Raw genomic sequence first — 26910 nt, forward strand, 5'->3', positions numbered from 1 at the left:
TGCTATTTCTATATTAAGTCATGTCATCAGAAAATAGCAACTGGGCCATAGCACCCTTGCTCTCCACTGAAATGCCTCCACTGTGCCTTAATGTTTCACCTCTTGCCTTTAGGGAATAATGATGGAAGCACCCATTTGAAGATGATGTCTGTGTCTTCTGCAATACCAAAGAGAAAAATCATTTCCCATGTCCCTTATTTAAAGATGCGTGAGATTTGTTTCTCCTTGAATTCAGGATCTTTTTATTTTTTAATATATTTTTATTGATTTCAGAGAGAGGAAGGGAGAGGGAGAGAGAGATAGAAACATCAATGATGAGTGAGTCATTGATCTGCTGCCTCCTGCACGCCCCCCACCAGGGCTCGAGCCTGCGGCCTGGGCATGTGCCCTGACTGGGAATCGAACCACGATCTCCTGGATCATAGGTCACTGCTCAACTGCTGAGCCACTCCAGCGAGGCAAATTCAGGATCTGAAGTGTCGGTTTTCTAGGGGCCCTTGTGCCCTGGCTCCCTTTTCTTGAACACTGAGTGCCTGCTCTGTGGAAGCTCAGAGCCAATGTGGTGTGATCAATTGCTGTAGGACTGTGTCCCAGCAGCTGGTACATTTCTCATCAACTTCCAATTATTTTTTGGCTTCTGCCGTTCCTCCCTCCCCCTTCCTTCTCCTGTTCACAAGATCTGCTGAATACCTGCTGTGTGTGGGTGATGCGCCAGGACACCGCCCTGGCCTCCTAGAGCTTACAGTTCGGCTTATTCTAGTTTAATCTCTTAAATTTGTTCACATCCTTTATAAGCTGACTTTTAGTCACATATAATAAACAGCAGCAATATGGGGAAATCTTCAAGTCATCACAGTCCCATCAAATAAATGGAATCTTTTTCTCCAGTGTGGCCTTTAAAATGCAGACCGACTCTCCTTTGCCCAGGAAATTCCTGACATGTGTCAGTCTGAAGGCAGAGGGATGGACTCACCAACATTTTATTTCCCCAAATTCATATGTTGAAGCCCTAACCCTGCAGTACCTCAGAATGTGACTGTAGTTGTTGATAAGGCCTTTAAAGAGGCGGTTAAGGTAAAATGAGGTCGTAGACGTAGGCCCTAATTATGACTGGTATTCCTATAAGGAGACTGGGACACAGAAAAGCATGGTGGGCAGACCATGTGAAGACCGGAGAAGACAGCCACCTACACGCCAAGAAGAGAGCCTTAAAAAGCCCAGTCCTGCTGACACCTTGAGCTTGGACTTCTGGCCTCCAGAAATGCGAGCAAGCAGCCCCGGGCGTGCACCTCTCCCGTTGGCCGGCTGCAGGAGCCCTGCCCCCTGCCCCTTGCACATCCTGTTCTACAGCCGCGGCGGCAGCAGGGAGCTCAGATGCAAAGCTTAGTTTCTGAGCCCTGATCAGGAGGCTGTGTTTATATTTATCCTGCTAACTGCAGGGGACTATTTATACACAGAGAAATAACCTCCCAGGCAAGATGGGGGCAGCCGAGGAACCAGCTGCGCCGCCAGTCCCGCTGGTGCACAGGCTCAGGCCCCGTGGCTCTCAGGTGCCGCCTCCTTTCAGGCTCTCTGACGCCAGCTACCTCACCCCCACACGGGGCTCGGGCTCCGGGGGTGGGATCTAGTCTTCCTAGTACAGGGGGACGGCAGAGGCTGGCCGCCCTTCACCAGCTCTCCAGAATGTGCTCAAAGGACCAGCGCCTTTGTAAACTAGTCACAATTGTAGCCTCACTCAGATCCAACTCAATACCGGGTATTTGGTAGGTGTTCAATGAACAGAATAAGGAGTGGTTTTGGATTGTTTAAATGACAGTAGTCCCCCTTATCCATGGCTTTGCTTCCAGTGGCTTCAGTTACCCACAGTCAACCACGGTCTGAAAATTTTTAGCGGAAAATTCCAGAAATAATCGATAAGTTTGAAATTGAGGGCACTTCTCTGTAGCATGATGAACTCTCACAGCATCCTGCTGCTTTCCACCCAGGACATGAATCATCCCCTGTCCAGCGTGTCCAGGCCGTATAGCGCCTGCTCATTAATCACCTTGTAGGCCTCTGTTACCAGGTCGGCTGTCATGGTATTGCAGTGTCTGTGTCCAGGTAATCCTTATTTTACTTAATAATGGCCCCAAAGTACAAGAGTGATGATGCTGGCAATTCAGACATGCCAAAGAGAAGTCACAAAGTGCTTCCTTTAAGTGAAAAAGTATGTACGTATGGCAAAAATCATAGTAGACATAGGGTTCGGTACTGTCTGCGGTTTTAGGCATCCACTGAGGCTTGGAACATGTCCCCGCGATAAGGGGGAACTACTGTAGTCTCAACTCATACCTTTAGAACTATAAAGTGCCTCTGCCACTTGTCTTCCCTTCTTGCTCCCCTTCTTGGGAGCTCTGAGGGGAGGGTCTCCCGGGAGTGGGGGGCCAGCCACCCTGGGCTTGTTCTGGGGTCTTGCAACCAGGCTGAGTTTTCAGAAGCCTTTGGAAGATTTCAGCTGGACCCTGGCCACACTGCACAGATTCTTGTTTTATCAGAGAAATCACTCCCGCACAGCGACTCCTGAGGTCCTCTGCAGGGACAGCGTGTGAGATGAAAGCACCTGTCAGGTGACAGTGCCCAGGCTCCTGCTGCCTGCAAAGCACTCAGTGTGTGGGAAGCCTGTGCACGGCACAGTGTCCAGCCAGAAAGGACATAGACAGCTTACAGGTTTTTGAGCACGGGCTAATGGAAACACTTTACATTTACCCTGGGTGGATAAATGCTTGGGTCAGTCTGCACAATGAAATGTGGATGTAATGTCATTAAAGGAGTTATTTGAGGTGGAGACTTTAATTCCCTTGAGCAGGTGTGTCAATGTAACTGAAAAAGATTGCTGCCAGGGCACTGAATTGCAGACCCTGGTACAGCTACCACCAGAGCAGAGTAACAGCCCCAGCAACAAGCACGGGTGACAACTGGTTTTAGCTCTGCTCACTACACTGTGTTGCTTTCTTTACTAGGCTTCTATGGGATTTATGTTTGTTGTTGTTGTTGTTAATCTTCACCCAAAGATATTTTTTCCATTGATTTTTAGAGAATGGAAGGGAGGGAGGGAGGGGGAAGAGAAAGAGAGAGAGAGAGAAACATTGATGTGAGAGAGACATAGAATGGCTGCCTCCTGCACGCATCCCAACCAGGGCCGGGAACAACGCTGCAACCCAGGTACATGCCCTTGTCCCGGAATCGAACCCACAACCCTTCAGCGCACAGGGTGACGCTCTAACACTTAGTGATACCAGCCGGGTGAGATTTATGGTTTTAAAGGCCATTTTCACACACAGTTTATTTACCTTTCCTCCCAATTATCTGTGAGGTGGGTGCTATTATCCTCAGTTTTCAGATGCACACTCTGAGCCTCTGAAAGGCATGTTCTAAGGTAAGAAAATGGGGGAGGTGGTGTCAGAATTTGGGCCAGTGACCCCACAGTGGCTGACCCACCCTTGTAGGTGTCTGATCTCTGACAGCACTGTCCAGGGCTCTCAGAGTGGAAACCTGGCAGAAGCTCAGCTGTCCTGTCAGATGCTTCTGGCCCAACCCGCCCTGGGGCTGGCAGGCACCCCAGAGGCAATGGGGTATATCCCCAGGCATGTGTTCTGTTTGCTTTTGGGGAGGAAGGACATAGTAGGGATTCGGGTGGCCGTGAGGCCGTGGATGCTGCCCATGGACTGGTCCTCTGGAAGCTGGGCTGGGGGATGGGCCACTCCCGCCTTCTCCTCCCTGCTGCAGTGATTCTAGAGGTCTGCAAGAGGGGGTGTGACATCTTTAAAGTCTTTATTTTCCATCTCTCAGCCAAGGAGCGAAGCACCGTCCACCATCCGTCTACCCAGCGTTGATTCTCATAGCTGCCTCTGCTGCTGATGGGAACAGGGCAGGGTTTCTTTCCACCAAGAAGGCAGGAAGCTGCACCCATCACTGCTCCCGGGAGCAGGGGACCCCAGGTGTGGTACCGAGTCCCCAGGGCCTGCCTTCCCTCAGCTCTGGGTGGTAGTGAAAGGCCAAGCAAGATTCTAGAAAAACCACCACTAATTTCACCTCTCCTTCTTTTGGGCTGACTCTGCATTTTCAGAAGAAAGCAAAGATTGACATTCAACCTGATGACAGACACACAGACATGCCAGCACTCCCCATTGCACTGCCCCATTGCCTCCCTTCCCCCTTAACTCACATGGGGGCTGATGGATAATAAAGTTGGGCCAAAGGAGTTCTCACTGTATCAGTTCTTAGCACAGTCCCAGCCAGTGTTTCAACCAGGCCTCGTAACCTGGACAAGCCCTGGAGCCTCGGCGCAGGGCCTTCACTTATCGGCTCTGAGTGTCAAGGACTGTTCGTGAGAAAGGCAGCTGGGAACACCTTTCTCTTTCCAACCTCACCTTCCCAGACCCAAAAGATGGCCAGCACCATTGTTCCCAGTGCTCTCCCTAAAACACATCAGTCCTGTGTACTTTCCTGCCTGTGTGACCCATAGATTGCAAAAGCTATAATTTCATGAGGTTGGTTTTAAATGCCCTTTGTTGGGGCCTGGGCATGGCCCAGTGTGAACGTTCTGTAATTTTCAGCCTCCTGAACGGCCCCCCCTATAACTAACACGTATCATGCACCAAACATAACCCACCTTCTTTCCACCCCCAGACAACCCAGTGACTCATTCACTTACATGATCTTCACCAGGGCTCTCCTTGGGGGTCCCTGGGTTAAGTCCAGTGGGGGATGCAATCATGCTTCTGATAAACTACAACACATCTTCTCCAGGGATACTGTGCTTTTAACAACAGGGGTGCTTTAAAAAAGTTTATATGTACATCACATATCAATATATGAAAAGTAAGATCCCAAATTTTGTCCAGAAAAAAAGACTCAAAGGCAAATCTCCATAGTAGTTCCGTTTTAATGGTGGAACTATGGTTCTTTTTTTCTTTCTCTTCTTTCTTTTCAGATGTTCTATAATAAGCAGATATTACTTTAATGAATTAAAGACTATTCTTTTTATCATTATTTTTTAAAGGTAAGGTCTAGCAGTCTGGTGGAGAGGGAAGTCACACATGTGTGGTCAGATCAGCACTGGCAGAAACAAAACAAAGAAGGAGGGTGAGTGAAGCCTGAACTATCCGGGTGGGCTCTGCAGAGGAAGTGGCCCTCGAATGCTACCTGGATTTGGGCTGTATATTGGAGTTATCTGAGGAGTTTAACAAAATACTAATTCGTAAGTCCCAACCACCAGAGGATATGATGCAATTGGATGGTGGGGGGACAGTCTGGGCATTAAGACTTTTTAAAACTTCCCAGGTAATTTTAATATGCATCCAGGGTTGAGAACCACTGTCATTAGAATCACCTGGAGATGATACTACAGTGGCACTACTCTGGGGTTGGAAACCCAGGAAACATTACTAAAGAGAAGAGCTAGGGCCCTGCAGATGCTGTGAAACCAGCGGGGACTGTCCCTGAGGGTCGCGGAGGCTGCGGGAGCCCCAGCAGCTCCTTTTAAAGGGCCCGCGTGCGGACTCACTCGGACCCGCTCCCTCTGAGCCCAGCGCCGGGCAGCGGCCTGAAAGGACCCGGGACACTCGGGGAGGAACTAACCTGCCTGAAGTCAGGGCGAGAGGTGGAGGGGCAGCTTCCTCCCAGGAAGAAGAGCTGGCAGAGGCCATGGCTCCTGTGGCGAGTCCTCCCCGCACACAGCCGGCAGGCAGGCACCATATTTGAATCGCCAGCACCTGACTCACACCTTCGGCCCCGCCCTGTGATTCCCGGAGGCCCCGCCCCCCCCACCTGCAGCTCATCCGGGCCATTTCCAGGGGCTTTTCTGTGCAAGTGGCCTCTTGAGCCTTATGCTTAGGACTTTCCTAAAATCTCTCAAACAAGCAGCAGTGGGCCCCATACAACTAGAAAAGTGGCCCCAGGCCTGGCACTAGCGGCAGCCTGCACTGGCTCATAGCTTGGCCTCTCCTGGACAATGCCAAGCCCAGCACAAGTAGAGCCATCAATGGTTTGCCGTGTAGCTCATGCTGGGTGGCCCTGGGCAAGGCACTGGCAGAGGCTGACTTGGCACCTCCCGGGAGGCCCCAGAGACAGTGCACCTGGTGGTCAGACTCGACCACGATGGATTACAACCCTACCACAGCCACGAGTGACACACTCAAGAGGCGCACTTGGTGAACACCAAAACCCCACTGAAGTAAATCCTGCTCCATAGGGTGTCTCCAGCACAGCAGCTCTTTGGCTGTAGTTGCAGCTGGTCCTCACAGCCGATTGGCCTGAGGGTCAATTCCTCCCAGTGACGCCAACAGCAACCAAGGCTCAACTACAACAGGACACACAGGGGAGCACCTAGAAGGCCCAGCCCAGGTGACTGGGGAGGCTGAGCCACTGGACCCTATAGGACACCTACTACACAGCCACTCTACAAATTCCAGGAGACATAGCAGCTCTACCTAACACATAGAAACAAACACCAAGAAGCAGCCAAAATGCGGAGGCAAAGAAACATGTCACAAAGGAAAGAACAGAAGAAATCTCTAGAAGAGGAACTAAATGAAATAGATCCAAGCAAACTAACAGATACAGAGTTCAGAATTTTGTTTATAAGGGTGCTCAAGCATATTAGTAAGAGTTTTACAAAAATAACTGAGGAAATTGATGACTTAAAAAAGTACCAATTTGAAATGAAGGCTACACAAACTGAAATGAAGAATAATTTACAGGGAACCAACAGTAGAGGACACTGAGAATCAAATCAGCAATTTGGAACATGAAGAAACAAAAAACACCCAACCGGAAGAGCAAAAAGAAAAAAGAATCCAGAAATATGAAGATAGTATAGGAGCCTCTGGGACAACTTCAAGAGGCCCAACATTTGTATTATTGGGGTGACAGAAGGAGAGGAAAGAGCAAGAAATTGAAAACCTATTTGAAAAAATAATTACAGAAAACTTCCCCTACCTGGGGAAAGAAGTAGACTTACAAGTCCAGGAAGCACAGAGAGTCCCAAACAAGAGGAACCCAAAGAGGCCCACAGCAAGACACATCATCATTAAAATGCCAAAGGTTAAAGACAAAGAGAGAATCTTTAAAGCAGCAAGAGAAAAGCAGTTAGTTACCTACAAGGGAGCACCCATACGACTGTCAGCTGATTTCTCAACAGAAACTTTGCAGGCCAGAAGGGAGTGGCAAGAAATATTCAAAGTGATGAAAAACATGGAACTACAACCAAAGTTGCTCTACCCAGCAAAGCTATCATTTAGAACTGAAGGTCAGATAAAGAGCTTCTCAGATAAGGGAAAGCTAAAGGAGTTCATCACCACCAGACCAGCACTACAGGGAATGTTGAAGGGTCTTCTTTAAGAAGAAGCTAATGAACAAAAGAATCTGACAAACTAACCAGATCCAGAGACATTGACGCATGCAACAGGCAATTATATTTCAGAGGAAAGAGGGAAGGGGAGTGGAGGGTGCAAAGAGATTAACCAAAGAATTTATATGCATATAAGCGTAAACCATGGACACAGTCAATATCGGGGTGAAAGCCTGGAGAGGGGGTAGGAGCAATGTGGAGGGGGTCAATTGGAGGGGAAAATGGGACACTGTAATACTTCCAACAATAAAGATAATTTTTTTTTAAAAGTGTGTACACTAGTAGCTATAAAATAAAAGTATAACTACCATAGATCTTGAGCCGCTTAGAGCTCATGAAGAAACAACACGCATCGGCAATCCTTTTGAATGGGTTTGGAATAACACTGCAGTTCAGAGCTGAGTATACAAACTAAGTACACACTCCTCAAGGATTTACTATCCAGAGACACGTAAGCTCCCCATGAAGTGGAGGGACAGCTGGTAGTGGGCTGATTTAAATGTTGGAGGTGAACAGCCAAAACAAGGGATTTCACAATTATCTGGCTGTTTCCAGGCAGTCTAGAGACCAACAATTTAGACTAGATGCCTGATTTAATGGTGTAACTAAATAGTGACTAATCAGCCAGAATGCTCTTCTAAAACACTCATCATCACATTACACTCCTGCTCAAGAACATATAATAGCTAAGCGTTATTGCTCCTAATGGCCAAGTCGAAACGTTTCTGTTGGGCTTTCAAGGCCCTCTGGTCTGACCTAAACCTACTAAAGCAGTTTTACCTGTCATTGTTCCTTAACATGCCTAAGGCAGGCTGGTACTGACCTAGCTCACCGTGGTCCCCAGGCCTACCTACCCTGCAGCCCCAGACATGGCACCAGACATTCTGGAATGAGCAAAGGATGTGGGGTCAAAGACCTCAGCTCAGCTTTCCTAGTCATTTTGTGGCCTCAGCCAAATTACTTATTAACAAAACACTAGCTCACATTAGCGTGCTTATTAAACGCCAGGGCCAGATTAAGCACCTACATTCATTGTCTCCTATAATTCTCCCAATAACCATGTGAGATAGGCATTATTATTATTCCCACCTTATAGATGTTAAAACTGAAGCTTTGGAAGTTCATTCATTTGTTCAACAAACATCAGGTGTTGTGCTAAGGCAATGGGAATATAATAGTGGATGGGAGAGACAAGAACCCTGCTTTGGTGGAGCAGGAAGTGGCCAATGAGGCAACAAACAAGTAAACAAACACATGAAAGCGGTACTCCAAGTGTGATGGACAGTGCCTGGACGTGAGTAGAGGACACTACTACAGTCAGGGTGGTCAGGGTGGTCAAGGGGTGAATTTTAGCTGCAGACATTGAAGCTTGAATGCAATTGAGAAGTTATTTACACTAAGAGTCATGGAGCAGTGCTCCAAGGAGTATGAACAGCAAGTGCTAATGCCCTGGGGTCTAATAAGTCCAGTTTAGCTGCAGTGAGTTGAGCGAAAAAAGAGCAGTGCCAATTAGGCTGTGAGGGAGCAGGGCCAGATTATGCAGGGCCTTGAAAATTGTGGTGAGGAGCCAGATGTCCTGCAATGGGAAGTCACTGAAGGGTTTCAAGTAAAGGAAGGACTTGATTTGATTTACACCTTGAAAGATCTTTTTGGCTGCTGTGTGGAAAAGAGGTTGTCAAGATGCAGAGAGGAAATTCGGGGGTCGATTAAGAGACTGATTCAGTTGCCCCAGCAACAGACGGTGGTGGTGGCTGAAATAGATGGATAGTGATGGGCACGGAGACAAGTGGATGGAATTGGAATGTATTTCGCAGATGGAACTGAGAGAATTTGGTGATGGGTTGGATATGGAAGATTAGGGAGGAAGAGGCCATTTATTGAGATGAGGAAGACTGTTACAAGGCAAGAATCAAGAGTTCTATTCTGGTCCTTTAAGTTTTGATACGGATTAGACATCTACATGAAGATGTCAAGTAGGCATTGGAACTATGGTCTTGAAGCTTAGTGCGGAGGATCAGGGTTATTCACCTTGAAGTCATCAGCAGATAGATGGGATTTAAAGCCCTGGGTGTGAAGGGATCAGAGTATGCAAACCTAAAATATAAGGCTTTGGCATCAGGATTATTTTAAGATGAAGGCAGTGGAGAAACAGCAGATACAGAAAAAACTCTCTAGTCTTTCCTGTCTGCCTAAATGTAGGGTATAAATTTCCTTTTGTGAAGATGTCTCCCGTTCCTTTAACTGTACCAGAAAGAGGAAAACAACTCTTAATCACCAGAGGCACTCTTACCACCCTAAGATGGCAAAACAAACCTTACTGAAATAACACTTACCTTCCATTAGTTTCCCTTTATATTTTACTTTCCACAATTTATCACTCCTAAAAGCTCAAATCCCTTTTCCTTTCTCTTATAACTTCTCCACAATTTATTGCTCTATGGTAAGCTGGTAGATAAGCCCCTGGCCTAACTGCCTCTTTGGGTATTCTTTTCTATAAAGGCCCCATACACATACATAATAAGCCCTTTTCCCTGTTACTCTGGCTTTTGTCTGTTTAATTTGTACGACCCCAGAAACAGAACATAAGAGGGTAGAGGAAAAAAAGTTTTTCCTCTCCTACCCAAGGAAAGAGTCTGAGGAATGAGCATGGGGCCCTCCAACAATGAGGTCCTGCAGACGGGGGAATCCAGCAAAGGAAACTGAGGACAGCAGCCAGTGATGATTAAGGAGAGTATGGTGTCCCAGAAGCCAAGAGAAAAGTGGATTTCAAGAAGGAGGAATAGTCAGTTGTATCAAATGTTACTGAGATGCTGAGAAGGTAAGAACAGTGAAGTCACCACTGAATTTGCAGGATGGAGGCCATTGAGACTCAGTGGAAAGGTGGGGTGGACTCTTGATTGATGTGGATCCAGGAGAGAAGGGAGGGGAGGAAGGGAAATGTTGACTACCCTTGTGAGAAGTTTTCCTGTAAAGAAGAGCAGAGAAGTGGGGAGGTAGATGGAGGGTGATGCAGAGGTCAAGAGAGGGTTCTTTTAAGAAGAAAAGAAATATAGCATGTTTGCATACTAATGAAGGACAGATTTACAATGCATGGGGGTGGTAGTGGTGACAAGAACAGAGTACTTGAAAAAGTTAGAGGGATGGGACCCAGTGAAGTAGGCATTTGAAAGTGGACAATTCATCTGCTGTCATAAGAGAGAAACCACTCCACATGATGAGTGGGTTTGGGGGTGTGAAGATAGAAGTCCCTGTCTGATTACTTTTATTTTCTCAATAAACTGTGAGCAGAGAATGAAGGGTGTGGGAGGCTGGAGGTGGGATGAGGGGGGACACAGTAAGGAGGTAATAGGAAGGCCTGCCAGTTGGAGTATCCGGTTGGTACCCAGGGTCACTGATTTAAATTTGGACCAGTCAGCATCTTTGCATGGTTTTCTCCAGCCACATTCGGCAGTTTGAGTGCAGGTGAAGAATAGGCGGAAAGCTGGCATTTTGATGGTGGCAGAGTTGAGGAAGGAGTATGGCACAGGAGAGGGGGCAAGAAAGTTAAGGGTTCTTGCAAAGGGAACACAGTAAATCTAAGCTGGATTAGAAAAGAAGTGAGGACCCAAAGATGATGGAAATATAAGCGTAAGAAACTACAGGTCTTAAGGTCCAAGGATTGTTACATTGGAGAGCTGGAGGGATGAGAGGTGGGCGGTCAGAAGGAGAGATGTTTGGAGTCAAAAACTTTGAAGGTGGTGCAGTTACTGGTCGGTCACAGCAAGGACATAGGTTGAATGAAGTACCTCCTGGAGTGGCACAGAGAAGAGCGTTGTCGTAGATGAGGTGGTCAAGGAATGTGAGCTCAGGGTCTTGGACGGGTCCTGCATGGGAGACTGGAGAGCAGTGGAGGGGAAGGCAGGGAGCCTGATTTCTGCAGTGAACGAGCAGATGTGCCCTGGCAACCTCGCTCATCAGTGACAGAGCTGAAATTCAAACTCAGGCCCAGGGGCTCAGCATCTCTTCCTAACTGCTACATCACGGCAACTGTCTCTTGGTGATGGCAAGGTATTCATTTTTTAAAAAAAAATATATCTTTATTGATTTCAGAGAGAGGGAGGGAGGGAGAGAGAAACATCAATGATGAGTCACCAATCAGCTGCCTCCTGCACGGCCCCGACTGGGGATCGAGCCTGCAACCCGGGCATGTGCCCTGACCGGGAATCGAACCGCGATCTCCTGGATCCTAGGTCAGTGCTCAACCGCTGAGCCACACCAGCAGGGTAAATGTATTCCTTCTTAAAATGGAGATATGAACAGTGCCCACCTGCCTGGCTGAACAGTGCGTATGAAAGGGCTTTGCAAGGCACTTTACACTGGGCTTACTGCTCCAGCTGCCCGACCAGCTCCAGTGCAGGGCACGCCACCTGCCTGAGCTTCAGTCATACACGCCTCTAAACTGTCCACTGGGTCAGCTGTCTTACTTACTAATTTCACCACCATTCCTCGACATTAGAGATTCGGGGTTTGTGTGAAGGTGGCAATGACAGTCCAGGGGACTTTAGGCAGCTGCTGGCTTTCTGAAACTCTGGTTGCATGCTGCATCTCACTTTAAATTCCTCGGGCACCTGGCTACTTACAGGAGCCCTGGAGTGAATTCTTTAGGAAACTGAAGCTTTTTTACAAAGTGAATCATCATCTGATTTGTAAATGGGGATTTTCATATTTTACTTTTTCTTCAGCTGGTGCCTAGGGAGAGTTGAGAATCTGGGAAACAGACATTCACTCCACAAAAATTCCTGGAGCCCCCTGGATGTGCCAAGCCCTGTGCCAGGAACTGGGAGATACAGCAGAAAAGAACAGAGGCAGGCTCCCGGAGGCTAGGAGGTTCAGGCTCTGCAGTTCCACTTCAGGGCTCCCAAAAGCAGGACCTTCTTTCCCGCCTGTTGCCCGGGGCTTCCAGACCTCCCTCAGAGCGGGGTCATGTGCCATCTCAGCTTTCCTTCCTGGACCTCCATTTAAAAATGGATCCCAATAATCAAAAACTGCATGGTCTCCAAAACGCGCCCTGCCTCCATAGGAAATGCCAACCAACTCCCCATGGGCAGCGTTTTGTGTTTTCCGTTCCCTCTCGGCCTGGGCTGTCCCTGCAGCATTTCTGGCAGGTCCTGGTGTTAGCAGCTCAGAATTCAGAACACTTGGCAGCTAAGAATGAGATCGTGGCCATTTGGAAAGGATTAGGGAGAAGTCACGCAGAGTGAGATTTGGGGTTTGTGTTTTTCTCAACTGTAACTTTCCAGAAAGCTGGGACACCCAATTCCAATAAAAGCCTCCCCAAGTATTTTTGGAGGCATTGTGGTGGTGCTGGGTTGTGTGGGAGGAGGTGGTTTTTCCTGGTTTGTAGAACTGTGTGGTTACTGATAAAACTTCCATCCAATTTGTGAACCAACATCTGGTTTTTAAGGGGTGGTCCATGGGCAGGTGAGGGACAAGGTGGAACTACTGGGCTAAGTGGTAGAACTCAGGAGGCTCCTTAGGGCTGGGGGCTGCGGCCAAGGCTAGGGCCAGATGGGAAATCTCAGTTGGTGGGAGAGCTGGGACCAGAAGACTGGCTTCTTTTTTCAGAACTTTTCCCACCACTCCTGGGGCGATAGGGGCTGAGGCTCAGATCCGTTGGCTTGGTTTCACTCCAGGGATTCTGCAGGGCCCCAGGCAGGGTGGGACAAGGACCCAGCTGACTCAGAGAGCCACGGAGACAGCACTGTCAGCCAGGGGAGTCCCAGCCAGAATGAGCTGGCGGTCCGCTGCGCACCTGCCAGCCGCCAGAGATTATTAAACCACCGATCCAGCAGAGGGGCCGGTGCACAGCCAGCCCCTGTGGCTCCAGGGGCCGGCAGGGAGAGCAAGGTGCTGGGAGGTTCTTGGGGCCTGGCCTGGGCTCAACCTTTTCCACCTCCCCCCCCTTTTTTTTATTTCCAGCAGTCACACTCATTTGTTTATTCCATCCATTCAACACACGTTGATTAATCACCACTTTGTGCCAAGCACTATGCTCCATGATTTACAGAAACTACCTCTTTGCTTTCATTATCTCCGCCTCCAGACACAGGGCCCACTCCATAGTAGTCATTCGGTGCATGGCTGCTGCCATTAAGGCTATTACTGTTATTAATTGTGGCAGTGACAAACACTACTGAGACACGGCTCCTGACCTGGAAGGGGAAGAAAGGAAAGGCATTTCTGACATTTACTATGCGCAGGGTCCTGTGCCAGCTTTTGACATACTTCACCCCACTGAACAGAGGCTTGTGTGATGCCAGGGAAACTGGCATAGAAACAAATAATTACCATAAATCTGGGGACAGTAAGAGGGACTTCATAGAAGGTCTCACTCTAGTGGCCCCATTTGAGCTCGGCCGTGGAGATCAAGTTCACTCAGTAGAAGATGGAGAGAAAGGGAAGGACATTACATGTGGAGAGAACAGCATGAGCAGTAGCCTAGAGGCTTAAAATGCCTGGAGTTTAGGGGTGGGGGCTGTGAGGAGACTGGGGGGGTGGTGAAAGGGGATGGCCAGCAGTTAAAACTAACTAGAGAGGGTGGTGCATTGGCAGATGCTTGGTGTCACGCATTCCCCCTAATATCTGGGCAGGTATGCCTCCAGGACATGACCTTGGGCAGAGCTTCTTACAAACTGGCGGGCCGTGGGAGGCCCAGGCCTGAGCTGGCTGCGTCCCCAGACTTTCCTGGCTGGTGTGCTCAGTACAGACCTTCTGGCTATTTGGTTTTCTGTTCCTATCTCTCCGTGTCCACTGCTGCTATCCCAAATGCAAGGCTAAGAGCCCTCCAGTCACGGGGTCCCTTCCCTGGGCACAAGCTTGGTGCAATGGGCCTCCCCAGCTCCCTTCAACATAGGCTCCAGAGCTCCAGTGGCCTGCACAGAGCACTATGCTCTCCCACCCTCTGGTCTGCCCCACAGCCTTCCTCATGGAGAGGTGCAGGGTTGTGAAGGATGGAAAGAAGGCAGCCTCGGGTTCAGTCCAGCCACCGGGGCTGCAAGGGGCACAGCATAGACAAGTCCAAGTCCCTAAACTGTGCTTGAGCTTTGTTTCACACCCTCATATTTGCCATGCCTCCCACCCAGCAGACCTGACTGGGCTGTGATTCCGCCCCCTCTGTGCTAATGCTGGGCATCCTGAATCCTCTATCCTGGCCTTGGCTCACTTGCTGTGTGAACTCAGGCAAGTCGCTTAACTTCTCTGAGTCTATCTCTTCATGAAATGGGATAATAACATCCTTACTGGTTTGGGGCAGGTTCCTGAGTATACATACAGTAAACTGGCAAGCAGGACACACACATGTTGGGGGGAGACAATCAACAAGACCACTGATACTTCAGTCACCCTCCTGCACCTTAAAACAAAGGCCCCGCCACTGGCATGGTAGAGTCTGGAAAGAGGAAATGCTGGCAGGCCCTGCGGCTGCCCCTGGCCTGCCTCCGGGGACCTGTGGCTGGGGATGCTTTCTCCACCAGTCAGGGGAGCCGGGTTAGCCAGGATGAAGGGTGCAGGGTGAAGTCTGGGTCTGGAAGCCTGGGGCAGCGCCTTGACTCCTACCACAGTGGGGCTGTTTGCCACAGTGCCACCCTCCAGTGACATCCATTGCAGTCCCTACACAAGATCCGCCTCGGCTGCCCCTGGCTTCTCTGCTGGTCTCAGCTCCACAACCTCCCCCTAAGTCCAAGCACCACCAAGAGGCCCCAGCCCACCAGGAAAGCGGGGTGGCAGGCAGCGTGTGGCTCCCCGGGCTCTGTTCTGGGGGTGGGGAACAGAGAAGCCCCAGGGGACACTGTTTAACCCACCACTCAACACTCGTTCAATTATTTGCCAAATATGTTCTTTAAAAAGATTAAAGAGCACACACCTGTGAGGAATTATTAAGACATTCTAGTTGAGGAACCAAAGAAAATGCATTTTTACAAGCACCCTCTGAGGCCAGTTATGTAACAGCATATGCCCTAGAGGCTGGCCAATGAGCGCGGCAGATGCCACGCTGCAGGGGTGGCTGAGCCCCGCAGGCCTGTGCAGAGCGCTGTGGCCAGGGAGCTGCGGGGATGAGCAGTGCCTTGGTTTCCCTCCCATGCACAAGGCAGCACAGGGTTTACCAACGGGGCTAGGCCAGCTCTGAGCAGCTAGCACTTCCCGAGGGCTTGCCAGGCACTGTACACAGATTAGCTCATTCAGTCCTTAAAGTGGCCTCATGGGGCAGGATCCACTGTTATCCTCACTTCACAGAGTAAACGCAGGCGACAAGAGGCGCCTCCCCTCACCAAGAGCACGTGGCTTGTAAGGGGCAGAGCTGGGACTAAAACCCAAGCCCAGGGAGGAGGCGACACTCACAGACAGGGTCCAGAGCATCCTCCGCTGAAGCCACAGGTGGCCTGCAGAGGAGGCCTAGATTCCCCTGAGGAAGAGCCAGACCTGGTGGCAGGGTTTAGGACAGAACTTCTAGGGTCAGAGCCTGACAGCAGTGGTGGCAGCCGAGAGCTGGCTTGGGGTGTGGGCCCACAGCCTTTGGTTCTCTCTCCACTCTCTTCCAGCACCTTCCCTGTACTGTGCAAAGGCTTTTCTCCATTCCATGGAAAGCCTTATGACCTCATAGCCTTAAGACCACCTACTTCCCAACCTTCCTTGCATAAAAATCCTGCCACTGCCCTGGGTGAGGTCAGAGGCCAAGACTGCCCAGAGTGCTCACCTGCCCAGAGCACCACCCCTTCTCCCACAATCTGGTTTGCTGGCTGGATGCCTCTGTGCCAGCCCTGGATCCTGAGAAAGTCAGTGGAGCTGGGCAGAAGCAAAAGGAAGGCCAGAAGACTGAGGGAGACCCGGGGCAGAAGGTAACGCAGGGACCCACAATGGCCTTTTGCTCTGTCTCCCACTTCCTCTAAACCTGAGGCAGCCACACAATGGCAAGGAGAGTCCCACTGCAGTTGACTGGGTGGTGGGGGCACTGAACTCTGTCTTCAAACAGACCTAAGGCTCTGCCACCATTTTCAGATGGAGCAGGAGCTTTTTCCTGGAGGACACCTCTAAACCACAGGACTTGCTGCTCCTTAGATGCCCTATCTCCTCTCTACAACCTCCCCTTTCTCCTGGATGTACAGCTTAATGCGCACCTCTGCTGGGATGCCAAGACCTGCTCAGAAGGGAGAGAGATTGATATATTTTGAGACTCAGTAGTATTCAGGAAACTCTTCCCAGGGCAGGGTGAGAGCTCAAGCCTTGAGGTCAAGGATCTCAGAATCCACACAGGGAGGTTCCGGGTGAGCTCCTTTGATTTGCTGTGTAACGTTGGGCAACCTCTCCCCCTCTCTGAACCTTGTGTAAAATGAGAAACAAAGCTAAGATAGCCTCTTCAGGTTGGCCTTGAAGGATCTGTAGGGCTTCTTAGAGAAGCCTTTGGGGAGTATGTGACATCCCAGGGAAAGCTCGGTGAGCAGGGCTCTGGCCCCACTCCCATTTAGAGCAGCTCTGGGCAACGTGTTGGCTTTTGTTGGCAAAATGCTCAAAATGTTTGGGGACAGTTCTGGAGGGTTTCTATGATGCTGTCCAGCTGGAACACTCTGGGGGCAGATCTTTGCTCCATGTGGCACAATTCTCTGCTGTTCCAGGCTGGGGCCCCTGGGCACTGTCAGGACAGAGGAGGAAATGCTCTTCCTCAGCTGGCTTGGCCCAGGAGTGGGGCAGACTATTCAGGAAGCATAGGGGCAGGAGAAAAGTGGATCCTGGTACCCTTCTCTCTCGGTCTCTGAGGGCCTGGAAGCTGCTCCAGTCTGCCGTTCCTTCCTGCCCTTCTCCACTCACCCAAAGCTTCGTAATGAAACAGCTCTCCTTAAAGCAAAAGAGGCCATGGCGTTGTTGGGGATGGGCAGAGAGAGGGGCGCTGAGCCCCTGGGACTGAGTGCAACCCTGGGGAGAAGCATGTGGATCTGTGGCTTGTTTCCATGAAACATTTAGCTGGATAACTGTCCAGTCCCTGCTAGGCTTTGTAGAGGTGCAGGCTCAGCTTGGGAGAGACCAGGCAGTTCCTCACTCCACAGGGGCGGCCACAAGAATTATGAAAACAGCAGTATCCATTGACTCAGCAATTTCACTGCTTGGAATTCAACCCAAGGAGATATTGCAGAAAGAAAAGGCTATCTGCATAAAGATGATCACTGTGGCACTACTAAAAATAGCTTCAAACAGGGAACCACCCAGCTCCTCTGCAATATGGGTAGTAAATTATAGAACATCAACCAATACATATTATGCACACACTAAAATCAGTATATGAAGGCTATGTGGAAACGTGGCAACACTGATGATAAAATTTTAACAGCTTGGCACAGATCAGTTAGCCCCCTTCTTTTTCCCTACAAAAGGTGTGACAAAGAACTGTAAAGGAACCTGCAAAAATGAAGAGTTGGGTTAGGGCGTTGGATTACAAGAGACTTGTTGTCTTACTCACTGAATAAATAATTACTGAGTGTTTACTATATGCTGGGTCCAGGGCTGGGGGCTGAGTATGGAGCAGTGAATGAGAATGTATTTCCTGCTCTCCGCTTAAAGCCTCAAACCTAACGCTACAGCCTGGCCGGGGTGGCCCAGCGGCTGAGCATGGACCTAGGATCCGGGAGATCCCCGTCTGATTCCCGGTCAGGGCACATGCCTGGTTGCGGGCTCGCGGGCTTGAACCCCAGACAGGGGCTTGCAGGAGGCAGCCGATAAAGATTGATGACGACTCTCTCATCATTGTTTCTATCTCTCTCTCTCCCTTTCTCTGAAATCAATATATATTTTTTAAAAACCTAACACTACAATTTTTTCCCTAAACGTCCTTCAAAGTTGTCATAGTGCCCGGCCGGGCGTGGCTCAACAGTTGAGCACCGACCTAGGATCCAGGAGATGGGGTTTGATTCCCCGTCAGGGCACAGGCCCGGGTTGCGGGCTGCAGCCGATCAATGGCTCTCTCATCATTAATGTTTCTATCTCTCTCTCTTTCCCTCCTTTCCTCTCTCTGAAATCAATAAAGATATGTTAAAAAAAAAAAAAAGTTGTCATAGCATCATTTTCAATTAAAAAATAGTTGGTGAAGGAAATAAGTGAGGAAAGATGCTGCTCTTCTTCTGGGTAATGTATTTCACTCCTGGCATCAGAGCCACTTCTGGCTGGATTACATACACGTTAGAAGAAAGTCCAATGTAATTGTGGTAGTGACATTCTGGTCTTATAATCTTTCTTTTGAAGAAAAAAAAAATTAATACATGTTAAAAAAAAAAAAAAGAGGAAAAAGTTAGGACTTGTTACTAATCTCACAGTTGAATAATTAAGTGTGCCTAATTCTGAAAGTTGCAAGCTAAATTATGCAGTGCTGAAAGTGACAAGTCTCATACCTACACCATCCCCTCTACGGAGCCATGGTTTTAGCTTTATAGCTGAAATATGCTGCCAGAAAACCTAATAAAAGGAAGCAAAAAGATTTCTGCTTATATCAAGCTGCCATTTGAGAAAGACTCTTAAATATGTTCTTCCCTATGTGTAAATCTGACAGCAGTTGCATAATTAAAACCCCAGTGGAGACTCTCCTTTTAATCTTTTCAAAGTAAACCAATAAAACATCCTTTAGGATGTCAAATGATGGATTAATACTCTTTGGATTGTTTAAATATCTTTGAGCTAGAGCACTGCCTCCAAGAATATTGCTTAGTCCTAAAAAGACACAAGCCACCATCTTTATCTTCAGGAGTTCACCTAGTCACAGGGCATGCAGGTAATGACATGCCAAAGGCCACACATGCATCTATGATACGTTACTTTGTTAAATGGAGGAATGAATAAATGGAGACATTCACATTAAAACAAACTTGATTTCAATCCCTTGGGAATATGTGACATAGCATAAGTGGGAAAAATAATAATTGCCCAGGATTTCAGTTTGGTGTAAGTAATCAACATGAGTATTTCAGACCACAAATTGGATTTTTATTTTGCTTGAGCTGTTGAGATTGACTTTCTATACAGCCTCAGCCACTGCTGAACAACCACTGGCAAATTTTCTCACAGGGCTTATGCTGTGTGGATACATATATGTGTCTACACAGTTGCAAGCTGCCTACTTCTGGACATGGGACCCTGTTCAAGCCAAACGTCAGGACAAACATTCCATCTCATCACGATGTTCCATCTAAGCCTAGGTACACACAGCCACACCTGAACTTTTCTTCTATGTCTCCCTCTAGCCGAAGGCCCATTCCTGTCCCTTCTTTCCCTCCCTTAAATACACATACACAGACACACACACATACACACACACACACATACTCACAGACAAAGGTTGACAGCAAGTAGCTTCTGTCTTTGGACCAGAGTTTACTAGAATGTTTCCGACCAAGCATTCCAGTCTCTGACCTTCTTGGTTGTATCTTGCCTTCCCAGATGTCTAAGACCTTCCGGATGCTTCTAGTCAGTCTGACTTTTAAGATAAGTCTGTTCTTTCAAGTTTTCTCTGGACTTAATCAGTTGGTAGCCTAATCAACCAAACATCCTCCTAACCAGCCCTGCCCTGATGTCACACGCACACACACACACACACACACACACACACACCCATTATTAAATACTTCAGTCTCAAACAAGAATGTGCCCACCAATGATATGCACGAAACTGGTAGAACAAACACTGATTCTGGGCCCAGCCGGACGCTTAATTAACTGTGATCTGAGACAAGTCCCTTAACATTCTGCATCCCATGGGATTGGACCCAAGGTCCCCTCCTGTTCTAATCATCTTTAGTACGGATAGCCAAGATATGCCACCCAGAAATGCTGCGTTCCAAAGGCTCACTTGGAATACGCTTTAACCTCTGTCTTACAGAATAAGCTATAACTATTCAAAACATAGCACTGGGCATGAGATGCACAAACATCATCATATTTATGGAATGAAGGAAAGAAGGGTTTTCTATACTGAAGTCTAGGTGAATCATTTAGCTGGGTCTACACAACACACACACACACAATGTTCACACTGCTGCCAGGACCATCCTGCTGTGATATTCACCAATCAAATAAAACTGAGTGCATGATCATTTCTCTCTTCACTGGATGAGGTGGCAGAGACAGAATCCTGATGCCCATTTTGGACTGAGCTTTGGCTCCCCAAGCTGCTGAATCCATAAAAGCACCAGTAACAGTAATAACTGTCTCTGAAGACTCAGGGCATTTAAGGGGAAGGAACTATGCAAGCAGAAGAGAAACTGACATAAGTAGGTCTTTACTTCAATTGCATCCAAGTACATTTTGCAAGAAAAGGCTGAAATGACAATCATGCTCCTCCGAGATTCAGCAGAACTTATCTGACCAATTTGAACCACTGCCCCAGATCACGACAGTAGGTGGATATGTGACAGAGACCCTGCTACTTGAGCTGCTATCTCGGCACCCATGCAAAGGGCTTGTTTAATGCTGGATTGTCCACAGGCTAGTTCTGGTCCCTGAGTGCAGCTCCTCTCAGAGATGAATGTTTTCCTGTAGCAGATTTTGGAAAACAATGTGTTGGGTCATTTGTAACAGCCACATGCTTCAGCGTAGCCCTCCTACGCTGCTTGCCTACATCTAAAAAACACAAGTCAAGAAGGAGAACATAGTTCTTTTCTGCTTGACTAAAAAACAGCCATTCCTGCCAGTAGATTAAAGGCTGGGGCTTGGAACAATTTGCCAACACACTGACTTGATTTTTGTGCAAAGAGCTGAGAGGAGCTTTAGAAGCTGAGGCTGGGCAAGGAATGAAGAAATGGGTGGGAGCTCACCAAAGAGGCACAGAAACACCAGGTCACTGGAATGGGGCTCGGTCTGTATGAACTCACAGCCCGGAGGGGAAGAGGGCACTGTGAACACCTTTCCCTTTGCTACCTGGAAAGAATTGCTGCGCCTCCCAATATGCGCACAGGTGTGCGTCTAGGTGGGAGAGGGCGAAAGGGTGTATTTACAAAAGGAAGAGCAAATCAATAATGAGCTATGAACACATGATGTCATCCGTCAGCACTAAGCATCTTTAGTACTTTTAAAGCACTTAAAAAAACTCTAGTTGCTATAGCAACTTGATGCAGCTCTTCAAAGGGGATTTTTTTGAGGGGGTCATTTTATATCTTGAAGCACCGTATAACAACATGATATAGCTTTTAAGGGGTATTTTTATCCAATTTGTGCTTTGGAATTGGGCCATCTTTGCCCTTTTTAGTTTAAAATAATCAGATTGAGCATGACACATGAAAAATCATTGAAGGAAAGGAAGCCCTTTAGTAAACTACACATACACGCAGGGAGACAGCTCTAGCTGCTCATATCCTGCGCATGGATGCAGTCTTTCTCTCTGCCTCCCAGCAACCATCTGGGACGCTTCCCTGGCCAGTTAGTCCATGCCCGGCTCCAGCCGGCATACCAAGCCAGACCAGAATCCACCCATGGAAGGCATGCCTGTGAAATCCTCACTTCTCAGCCCAGCGAATCCAGCCCCCTCCTCCAAAACTACCACCGGCTTTGGGGTGACCAGAGGTCCACCAGCCAGATGCCCTCTCCCACCCTGGGACTCCAAGTGGGAGTGGATGGGACACACACAAAATTTTGCCAAAGTGGAAATCCTGTATTTATTCTGCACTCCTACCCTAACTGGGAAGGTCTGTTTCAGGTGACACCCGGGGCCAGGGAGAGGGGGTGGGGAGAGTGGATGAGAGGAGAGGAGGAGAGGGCAGGGGTGGAGTGGGGAGCAGTGGCGGCTCTGGGGTCAATACAGAAGGTCAGAGGAGGGGCTGCTGGAAAAGTGGGGAGGGGCTTCAAGGAGTATTCACAAAGCATTTTTTGTGAGGTTGTGAAGCCAGAACTGTTTATGCCAAAAAGAGAGGAGGGCTGATGGGAAGTATCGAGACGCCACCCCCACCCCGCCCGTTGCCCCCCGGTGCCCCTGTTGGTCGGAAAGATGACAAGGTAACAAAGAAGAGAGGTCAAGAAACTGGAGAAGTTGGGGGGAGGGGCGTGGAGGAGGGAAAGTCGAGGGTGGCCCAGAACCAGAGCAGCTGAAGTCTAGGCCTCCAAGCCCCGGGGCTTTGCTTTGGGGAGGGGGCGGTCAGACGCCAGAAGCAGGTGGGAAGGGGCCCCGAGAAAGAGATTCCGGGGCAAGTGGTCGCGCTCCCCCGGGGAGAGGGCCAGAGGGTGCGGAGGGGGGAACGCGGGGGGGGGGGGAGCGGGGAAAAAATAAACTAAGAGGAGCTAAAAACGCTGAGCGGAGAGAGAAGGGGCTTTCCCAATGATTTGCACGAGGAAACTGAGGCGGGGGGGCAGGGAGCAGCGGGCCCGACACCTGCTCGCTCGGTCCTTTTACGGAGGAAGAAACTGAGTCGCACGGAGGCTCAGCCACGGAGCCGGGTGCGGGCGCGCGGACGCCCGGCCGCCCTGCGCCTGGCGGGGGCTCCCCCCGCTCGGCCCCGCCGCCGGGACGGGCGCTCGGGCCACCAGCCCCGCACCCAAAGCCAGAGAGGAGCGCGGCGGCCGGGGGAGCGCGCGGGAAGGAAGTGGGCGAGGGGCGCTGGAAGGGAAGGGGCCCCGGGCCCGGGGCGCGGCGCTGCTCACCTATGGTGGAGACCACGGTGCCCACGAAGTAGAAGGCGCCGGGGAAGTCCCAGCGCGGGCGCAGCGCGTCGGCTCGGACGCCGGCGGCCAGCGCGGCCTCGTAGTGCCGGAGGAAGGCGCGCAGCTCGGGCTCGGCCACTCCGTGCGCCGCGCTGAAGTTGCGCAGGGTGGCGCCCCAGCGCGCCCGCGCCGCCGCCTCGCCCGGGCTCTCCAGCGCCGAGAAGACCGTGGCTCCCGCCACCAGGTAGAGGCCGATGAGCGCCGCCAGCAGCACGAAGCGCCCCGTGTCCTCGTCGAGGTGCGAGCGGCGGCAGCAGCAGCAGCAGCAGGAGGGGCGCGGCGGGCGGCGGCGGCAGCGGCGGGGCGGGGGCCGGGCGCTGCGCGGGGACATGGTCCGGAGCTCAGCCCCGGGGCCGGGGCGGCGCGCTCCACCCGGGCCGCGACATCCCCCCCGCGGGAGCAAGCGTGATGACGGCGGCCAGGGGTGCGGGCTGCCGCGGAGCCCTCGCCTCCACCCGAAGCCTGGACGGCGGGGCACCTCCGCCCTCCGGCGCTCAGGCTGCACGCGGGTCCCGCGCCCCGGCCGGCGCCCGGGCTGGGGCGCTCCTCTCGCAGCCCCGACGCCTCGCGGGCTCCCGCGGCTCCGCGCCCGCCGCCCTCGGGCGCGGGGGTCCGCAGCTAGGCCCCTGCCGCCCCGGGGCCGGCGTCCGCGGGGCCCCGGGCCGCATACTCCTGTCCAGTCAGGCCGCGGGCCGCGGGCGGTGCGGGCGGTGCGCCCGGGCGCCTAGAACGGGGACTCGGCAGCGGGCCCGCACGGAGCCCCGGGGGCGTCCCAGGCGGCGTCCGCGTGGGCAGCTCGGGGGCGCAGCCCGGCTCCCGCCCGGGCCCCAGCTGGTGGCGTCGGCTTCCGAGCCTCGGAGGCGCGCCGAGCGCGGGGAACGCTCCCTTTCCTGCTCCAGCCCCAGAGCCGCGCCGCGCGGAGAGGCGGAGTCTCCAGCGCCCGGGGCGGGGTGCGGGTGGGGGTGGGGGTGAGGAGCGCGGGGAGGCGGGGAGCCCGGCTGCGCCACGCCTCCCCCTCCCGTCGCTCGGCGGCACGGGCGCGGGGCATCGGAGCCGGTGTCGGGACGGCGGCGCCGCTGCCACCCACCGGGGGCGCGTCGGCTTCAGGATCCCTCCCGCACCCCCAAGCTGCCTCCAAACTTCGCCCCGTCTGCCGGTGCCCGGAGGTCTCGGGCTGGGCCGCAGGACGCAAGTCTCCCGGCGGCGGGTCTGTCGGGCTTCGGTCCGAAGTTTAAGTTCCCTGGCGCTCACTTCTTCCTGGGTCCATCCGCAGTGCCGAGCCTCGGAGGGCGCCTTTGGGAGGGAGTCGGGGCGCCGGGGGAATGCGGGCGTCTCCCCCCTCGGAGCCGGGCGTCAGCACCGCGGACAGCGCATCGCCGCCGCAGCCGCGGGCGGGCGACTCCGGGGCGCGGGTGCCCGAGAGCCCGGCGGAGGCCGGCCGCCTGCCGCGCTGCTCCCCAAACCTCTCTCCCCCTTTCCATCTCCCGTGACTCCCCCACTCGGGGGGCAGGTGCGGTCACTGAGCAGCGGCTGACAGGGCGGGGATGCTGCAGCAAGAAGGCGGGAGGGAGGCCAGCGCGCCGGGGACCGAGGTGCCGGGAGGAGCGAGCTGGGACCTCCTCTGGCCACCCCGCTCCCCGAGCCCGGCGGGAGGAGCCGGCTGCGGCGGGGAGTTAGAGGGGCGCCCGGGAGCTCACTCACTGCCTCCCTCGGCTACACTCCACCCCGCGCCGGCAGGTGGAGGGCTCTGTGGGCTCTGGAGGAGGGGCGGCGTCCCCCCCTCCGCCCCGCTGCTGCCGGGGGACAGCCGGGGTGCTCTGGGCTGCTGGGGGGCTGCAGGCGGGGTCGCAAAGCTCTGTGGCCAGGACCGCCCTTGGCCCAAAGGGAAAACTGTCCTCTTTGGGCAGCCAGCCCCTTTCTGCCCGGTCCCCTTCCGCACGAGAGGGGGACCTTGATGATGATGAGACGGCACAGATGACAGAGAATAAAAAATAATAATGTGACTGCTTAGGTACCCTAGGTGGGTGAACTGTGGCAAAATGCAAACCTGGCCCACCTCTCCAAATACCTGGCTGTCTGGCGTCCACCCTAGAAAACACTCAGTGCCAGTCGCCTAGGGGCCAGAGTGCTCAAAGTGGTCCCTGACAAGGGTCCATCACTCACTGGACCCCCTGACCTCATGCCCCAGGTGGAGACAGAGGTGTGGAGGTGTGGGGGCTGTCTGAAACCTAAAAGGCACCTGACTTGGGATGTTGATTTTCCCAAACCAGGGCACATTGAAGTCTTGGATCGTCCTGGAAATGCTTTTCCAGTGTGTAGACAGAGCCAACTGCACTCTCCTGTGTTGGGGAAGAGGCAGACAGGGAGAGACTCCACTACCACCACAGTCAGAACCAGGCTTCCGGGCACTGGGTGGCATGTGCTTAGTTCTGCAATGATCTTAGAAAGGAGCAGGGGAACCTCTGTGTGAGGGGGAGAACATCTCATCCATGGTGGGAGCCTTATACAAGCACAAATTATTATCATTGCAGACTATTGATACTATTGGAAAAGGTACTTCAATCTCAATCAGTCTCTCTCCTCCACCCCTTCCCAAGGCTTTGTGTCCCCTGGACTCTCCACTGGTGTCACCCCAGCCAGTTCCTCCACCCATGCATACCCCATCTCTACAAGCTCCTGCAGGCAGGGAGGATAGCCCAGCCATGGACCTCTGAGGCCAGGTTCCGCTTGACTGGTCAAGCTCTGACAGAAGCCCTGAGAAGTGTCATTCCAGGAGTTTGCCCTGGAATATCCAGATGTAGCTGAAGGACACTGTCAGACCTCTCAGTGGCTTTCTTTGCCCAGACTCCCAAGGCAGGCACAGCGTGCTTCCCTGCAGTGTCCTATGCCTGTGCTCCTTGCCCAGTTGGCAGAGGGCCTGCCTTGTCCCCCAGCTTGCTATTCTAGCCTGATTAGCAGCAGACCCATGGCATTAATTTCCACTCTGAATGACCTAATCAATTTCTATAATAGCAAAATGATGATTTCCCTGCATATAAGCATAGATCCTTTGGGGAACCAGCCCCACTTTTGCCCACTGAGTCAACATTTAAATCACTGAATTCCAGCTGGCTGTCATTGGTGCCTTTGCTTCAGCCCTAAATTGCTCTATAGCTTCCTAAGGATAGGGGCTTGCTGCTTCAGGCCTCTCCTCACTTTGGTCCATCCTGCCTGCACCTGCCAGCCATTGCTGTGATCATGCCCATTTGATCTGATTCAGTGACTGACGTCCTTAAACCAAAGTCTCCAATGGCTCCCCCAAAGCTATAAAAAATTTAGTCTTTAAACCCTTGAGATTGTGAAACCCAACAAATCATTCCAGCTTCACCTTCTACTACCTCCGACTACCTCCAACTTATCCCCCAGGTACTCCATACTCGGCTTCTCATATGGCCCCTGCTAGAGTGCCATCTTCTTTTTGCTCTTCTGCAAACATACAGCTCAACTTAGGCTAGACCTTTTTGCCAGTAAACTTTTTCTTTGTGGGATATTTTGACCCAATCACTTTGATACCATCATTGCTACCCAAAGATCACTTGATTCTGCCCTGCCCCCAAGAACTTCCCACAAGCTGGGAGCTCTCCCTCCAGGGAGCATGCCCATACCTTTCCCTTCCCCCTCTTCTTCCACCACAGGTGCGCATCCCTTAAACTCTAAGGGACCCCATGAGACTTGCAACCAGGGGAGCAATGGGCAGTGGCAGCTCATCCCGGGCTAACCACGCAGACCTATCCCCAAGGCCCCCTTTCTGTGACTCTCCAGTTAACTAACAGCAGCCC

The 26910-nt window shown here is 51.5% G+C and overlaps 1 protein-coding gene across 1 annotated transcript in view; it reads right to left on the minus strand.

The window, feature by feature from the left end:
* KCNK12 (potassium two pore domain channel subfamily K member 12) overlaps positions 1-23423 on the minus strand; it is a gene marked incomplete at its 5' end in the record, with an annotated part of 39376 nt that extends 15953 nt beyond the window's left edge. Inside the window, one exon of the mRNA XM_081156007.1 lies at positions 23033-23423. Coding sequence (XP_081012133.1) covers positions 23033-23423 — 391 coding nt within the window. The remainder of the gene's footprint in view (positions 1-23032) is intronic.
* Positions 23424-26910: the final 3487 nt, after the last annotated feature.

This window comes from Miniopterus schreibersii, assembly GCF_964146895.1.
Source record: "Miniopterus schreibersii genome assembly, chromosome: 13".
NCBI lineage: Eukaryota > Metazoa > Chordata > Mammalia > Chiroptera > Miniopteridae > Miniopterus > Miniopterus schreibersii.